This window comes from Chelonia mydas, chromosome 6 (assembly GCF_015237465.2).
Source record: "Chelonia mydas isolate rCheMyd1 chromosome 6, rCheMyd1.pri.v2, whole genome shotgun sequence".
Taxonomy (NCBI): Eukaryota; Metazoa; Chordata; order Testudines; family Cheloniidae; genus Chelonia; species Chelonia mydas.
In genome coordinates this window covers 71,407,731-71,413,730 of record NC_051246.2, presented here as the reverse complement: position 1 = coordinate 71,413,730, position 6,000 = coordinate 71,407,731, and the positions used below count along the sequence as shown (strand labels likewise).

The 6,000-nt window shown below is 41.6% G+C and overlaps 1 protein-coding gene across 1 annotated transcript in view; it reads right to left on the bottom strand.

Annotated features, from left to right (window-relative positions):
* Positions 1 to 601: 601 nt before the first annotated feature.
* SPTBN5 (spectrin beta, non-erythrocytic 5) overlaps positions 602 to 6,000 on the bottom strand; it is a 138,226-nt gene continuing 132,827 nt past the window's right edge. The window contains exon 68 of the mRNA XM_043549388.1: positions 602 to 2,252. Coding sequence (XP_043405323.1) covers positions 2,107 to 2,252 — 146 coding nt within the window. The 3' untranslated portion in view covers positions 602 to 2,106. The remainder of the gene's footprint in view (positions 2,253 to 6,000) is intronic.

Sequence of the window (6,000 nt, the reverse complement as noted above, 5' to 3'; positions counted from 1 at the left end):
CCACGTTGTCCATATAAACATGGCTCACAATCTGTTTGCACATCTGCATGGCCCAGTGAGGCTGTCTAATTTGGATCCAGGTCCTCAGAGGTAAAGGATGCTGCACACCCACTTAGAACTGCTCCTATTCCTCCTCCCCTCATAGATGAATGGACAGGGAGAGGCCAGGAATAGGTAGAATTTTGGTTCTCCGCCTCTCACCCCTGGCCATTTGCCATACTTTTTATTTTAAGCCACTGATTGGGAAAAATATTAGTACTTTTTACCTGCTGAATAAGAGTCTTTTGAAGTAAAGAACTGAATAAAGTGCAATGGCCTAGTGAAAAACTTCATGCATAAACAAACATTGAACAGCATTTTGTGTTTTATATCTACTTTGTGTCTACTTATATTTGCTATGAGCACTCTCTAAAGTATTTGTTATAATACCCGATTTTAAGAACGGGAAGGAATGAAATTCTGTATCGCAACTGGCACTGGAGTGCAAGAAAAGTGAAAAATTTACTTTTACTTCAGTCTTTTCCAGTGGGCTAGCAGTCGAAAGCACAAAACAGGTACCTGAAGAAGGCTATTAAGAATTCAGACAACTGAAAGATGTCATAATTTTACCACTGGGTGACTTTATTTAAATAGAAGCAGGAAAAAATATTTTGATTACAACTTTTTCTAGCGACTGAACAAGAAATTCAAAATGAATTGATTAAAAAATCTGAGGTTTCATTAGAACACCGTTTGCAGTTATTAACAATTAAAGGAAGACAGAATTTCCATTAATTTCCTTTGCTAGATTGACCCAAGTTTTGTATCTGTATTTTATTATTAAAGCTCATGTGAGCATGGGTGCTGATAAATTTGAAGTATTAGCATATTACCATATAGCTGCAGTAATAGTTTACCAGATGACATTCAGATTTTCCTTACGATATGCTCCCTTTCCTGGGCTTTCATCCCATGGTGGTAGTTGCCGTATAAAAAACTAAGACAGCTTGATTCCATTGTTATACATTATTTGCTTGTTGCAAACGGTGAACGCATCTCCCCTAAAACAGCCTCAGAAATTGCCATCTAAACACAGCTTCTAAAGTTTTTAACTTTATCTGATTATTTGGCTAGCATCACACACAAGTGTACATCATTTTTAGGAAAGTCATTCATTTTAGTTCCACAGTTACTTATGTTCCATTCAAATCTGGTGCCCCCCTCCCTTTTATTATTGAAAATTATTTGCATAATAAATAAAGAATCCTGAAACTAAGGGTATAGACAGAGCTGTAGACACTAAATTGAATCCCACAGCATTTTGAGGTTCTTGAATGAATTGTTTTTGGCAGTTGATGGGGAACTCTGCAAGAATCTAGCAACACCTGAAAGTTTAATATGAGTAGGAAATATTCCTCTCTCTCTTTCCATAGTGACAGCTAAAAGCATTGCAGAAATGATTCTTGTCACTTCATGGAATGATTCCATGTTCTTCCACTTCTGTACTGTGATTCCACAGAGTGCCACTCACAACAGTAATGGCAAGCTGTGTGCATTTAAGCTGTCACAACTGTACACAATGGTATCAACGGCACCTTTCTTTTAGAACTTAGAGGTAAAATAAGACACTGGGTGGATACATCGTGCAGGGTGGGGGTGTGTGTGAATACAGTAGTGGTTCATCTGTGGAAATTTGGGATCAAAGTGCAGCTTATGCAATAAGTGGATATGAATTAGTCGTATCTCATCTTGGTCCCTGGTAGACATTAGTCAACATCACACAATTTGCCATGATGGGTGGGGATAAGGAGTATACCAGACATTAGCCAGCACTGTTATTTCCTCACATTCATGAGCATCAAAGTCATTCAATTTAAACAAAAGCCTTCTGTAGGCCTGGGAGAACCAGGTACATTGATCCACCCAAGTTCAATTTGTTAAAACAGTGACAGTTCTATTCTTTTCCAAGTGCTGGGTCTATTCCTGATGCTTGAGCATTCCCTTCTCCCATACACATTTCACTTGCTCACCGTCCAGGTGGACTCCAAGGCAATAGGGTGCTATGAAGGGGAACAGTCTGACTCATCCAGAAAACTGAAGAGTGTGCGCTCTCTTGTGCTGCTGCTCTTACTTTTTGGAAAAAAGCTTTTGAAAGACATTCTTATCTTTCTTGTGTTTCTCCTTCCTGCCCTCAATCGCTAGATCTTCTTTCATCTGGGTCAGTGGATTTGCTAAGCGCTTGGTCTGCACGCTCTGATCCTCAGCCTTGGCTCCTGAAAAAGAATTAGTGATGTTTTCATTTTCTTGGGATAGGAAACACCGGAATATGGGCTCACCCTCAGATGTGCGTGTCAAGGAGGCTCTCTCTAGGCCTCCCTACAGCAGGCTAACCCAAGCCATTTCATAGCAGTAGCATCTGGACCTTAATTCTCAATTGCCATAGTCCTCCTTCCCTGCTATGGATTGGTAGAAGCTACGGTGATGTAACTTTGAATTCCAGAGGGCCCTGGGAGGGGGAGGTAATGCTAGCATGGTACACATACCACTACCCAAAAGTCTAGCGTCCTCTTCATGGATGCTTCACAGTGAAAGATGCCATAGGTAAAACTCTTGCTTGGACAATGGCTTGTGCCATTAGCCCAAGAAGCAGCATACTTAACTTTTATTCACAGTCCTGGAAAGGATAAAGCTTTCCCACTGCCCTCTGGTAAAAAGAGCTAGCATCTCATGATATGGTTGCAGGCTTTTTATGGTATAGCTTTAGTATCAGGTAGCCGCTTTTCTGGGTGCACTGTGGAGCACGTGGAAGAAAAGCTAATAATTTGTGTGTGTCTGACACACTTCTCAGCTGTAGAAATGTAAGAACCGCGAGAAAGACCAACAAACAGTGCAGTGAGAACATGAAAGGACTTTGTACAAACACTATTGCTGGAGGTGCCTTTTCCAGCTCCCATCATCCCTCAAGGACTCCCAGCATGTGTCCTAGTCAATCTAGGGTCTCACCACGATGATGTGGATGTCGAATAACCCCAGCTTCGTAAACTCTCCCAGGGGAGATTTCTGGCACCTGGATTTCCTTTCTGAGCTCCCTGCTCTCAGTGTTTACAATGATAGTTTGAGACACTACTAAAACAAAAGACTCTCGAGGCGGAAGTTTGCTATATGTAAGCTTTCTGTGTAATCTGCGTCAGAGAGCAGAGATGGTAAGGAGCTAGGAAACAAAAAGCTAGTTTTGATATGTTGTAAACATTAAAGATTGGGAACACTGCAACTCTTGCTGATAATGACAATTGCATGAGTCTAGCTGCAGGGACTACATGGGAAATTTTAACTAGGTTACCTCTTTAACAATCAGGGTCTAGATACTCCAGTGTGAGAACAGGTTTAAACCCCCAAAATAAACAGTAAAATCAATTGATTGCATGCAATGGTGGTGTATTATAAATATAACAAGCACAGCCCTTTCTAAACTCAATCATTATGAGATATGTATACAGGCTATGATTGTGAATTTATGTATTTGTATATATAGAAAACTACACTGCAACTTTAGCTCCACTTCAAAGCAGGGCAGTGAGCAGTCAGGAAGGTAGGAACACCTCTCAAAGTGTCTACATGAAACCAGCTTCAAGTAACTATCCATTTTCCAGCCCAGGAAGGGACACCAGAGGCCCATTAAAGTGAATGGAAAGACATAGAGACAACTTGAGACTGAAAAGAAAACCCCAGTCTTTGGAAAACAAGAAAGACGGTGGTTTTTCCTACTTTGAGTATCTAAAGTGACTGAAGGGAAAAAAACAGGAACCCCTTTTAAAATGGAAAGGGTTGAACTGAAGACCACCCAGAACTTGGGGGACAGTCTTGAGGTGGGAGGCTGTCTGTGAATGCTGGATCCCTCCTATAGCTTGGGAAACTGTTTTAAGGCAGTAAGTAACTCTTATTAGAAAAGAGATTTTATTTAATATGCATGTGCAAAGCGTGAGGTTGCTTCTTCATGTTTATTTTCTGTGTAACTTGCCTATATGTTCTTTCCCTTACCATTTCATCTTTGAATCTGTGCTTTTTCTATTAAATAAACTTTTTGTTTATTTTTACCTCAGGCAGGTCTCCCGTGTGCAAACGATCTGGAATGTGTGGGCAAAAGTGAGTGGATTCCAGGGGGCTGGTTTCTCTGCTTTGGGAGTGACAAACTAGAGGGGAAAAGATAGCGTGTCTGGTAGTTGAGAACTCGGGGAGGACGTATTTGGGGAGACTCAGGACTGGAAGTGTCATTGGTGTCACCCTGCAAAGAGTAACTAGGCTGGTGAGAGCCAGGGTGAGACCTTATGCTTGTGGGTGTCTAGTGGTGTCAGGGAAATGAACCATAGCTGCACAGCACAGAGGCCCCCTAGGTTACAGGGCAGGCAGTGACAGAACCCCTTACTGGTCTGAGTTGCCCCCAAATGTTACATCATCTTCTTCCCGACTGACTTTTGCTATACTGATTGAAACTACTCTTTTATTTAACAAGCAGAACTGTTTATACTGCAGATACCCCTTGTCTCAAGCCCTGTTGATCAGTCCCTACAAGACTATTTGCAGCAGGATGTTACTCATTCACAGTCGCATCCTGTTATGCACTCGTTTAGTGCCAGCAACAGTCCTCATTTCCTTCCCCACCTTGTTAATTACCTTGCGCTGTCTGGCTCAGAGTTCCCATCATACTTCAGTAGTGAGTGTGTGTGTGTTGGAGGTGTTAGATGGTGTGCTCAGTGAGAGAGTCACTGGGTCTTATTCCATGGAGAGCATAGAAGAGGCATCAGGAATGAGCTATTTAATGACCATATGCTAGGGAGGACAACATCCAGAGATCAATGTGTCATGCTGTTCATTTTCAGTCATGAATCTGTAGCTAGGCATTTCCAATGAACACTCCTCTATGTGAATATGCATGACTGCTCCATGGGTGTTCAGATGGGTTGCCCACAGTTCACACCTGACCATCCAATCCCATTCATTTGGCAGAGCGGACTAGGTGTTCAGATAAACACTGAAAAACACGTGGCATTTGTGTGTCCAAACCAATACTGAAGAAGAAGAAAAAAAGAATAAATGGACAGAATAAACCCTTCTTACATCTTCGTCATGGATTCCCCTGTTCTCTTCCTCATTCACCAAACAGGTCAACCTTACTTACTGGCATGATAAAATACGATCTTACATTTAGATAACACCTTTCCTCCAGAAGGATCCCACAGCACCTCACTAACATTTCAGCTGTTATCTTTGAAGTGGAAAATAGCAGCTGCTTTTAAACAGTTCACAGTAACACTACACAACCTTAATTTGATCCCTGATGTGTACGGATTATGATACACTATTTAATTACACAATCACATACTTATTTTTTTGCCACTGGACCCTTGCCTGATTTGGTGCCCAGGATGGATGGTGCTCAAATAATGAACACCTATTCGATATTTTGTTTTCTCTTTGTTGTGTGTGTGCCCCCAGGTATTTTATACTGCACCCTATTCAAGCTCTGCTCTGGACACAGAATCATCATTTTTCTCATCGGCTTTTCTGTGAGGCTCATCACTACAGTATCTGAGTGCCTCGTAAACATTAACATTACCAGACACAAACATGATAGAATTTATTTTCACAACAGCCCTCAGAGGTGAGGGATTATCATTCCCATTTTTACAGATGGGAAACTGAGGCACAGAGCCACTATGGTCAAACATGAGCACTGTCCACCGAATGAAGCAGGATTCCTGTGGAAAAAATAGTATGTCATCATGTAATTAAAGGCTGTCATGACGCATACGCACCAGACAGCTGAATGAAGGTCGCACATGAGACACATTTCCTAATTTTTGAGTATTTTGACACTGAAAGCCTCACCTTCGTTTCACATAGATTTGTGTGTGTTTAATCTAGCTATAGATTCATAGATATTTAGGTCAGAAGGGACTATTACGATCATCTAGTCTGACATCCTGCGCAATGCAGGCCACAGAATCTCACCCACCCACTCCT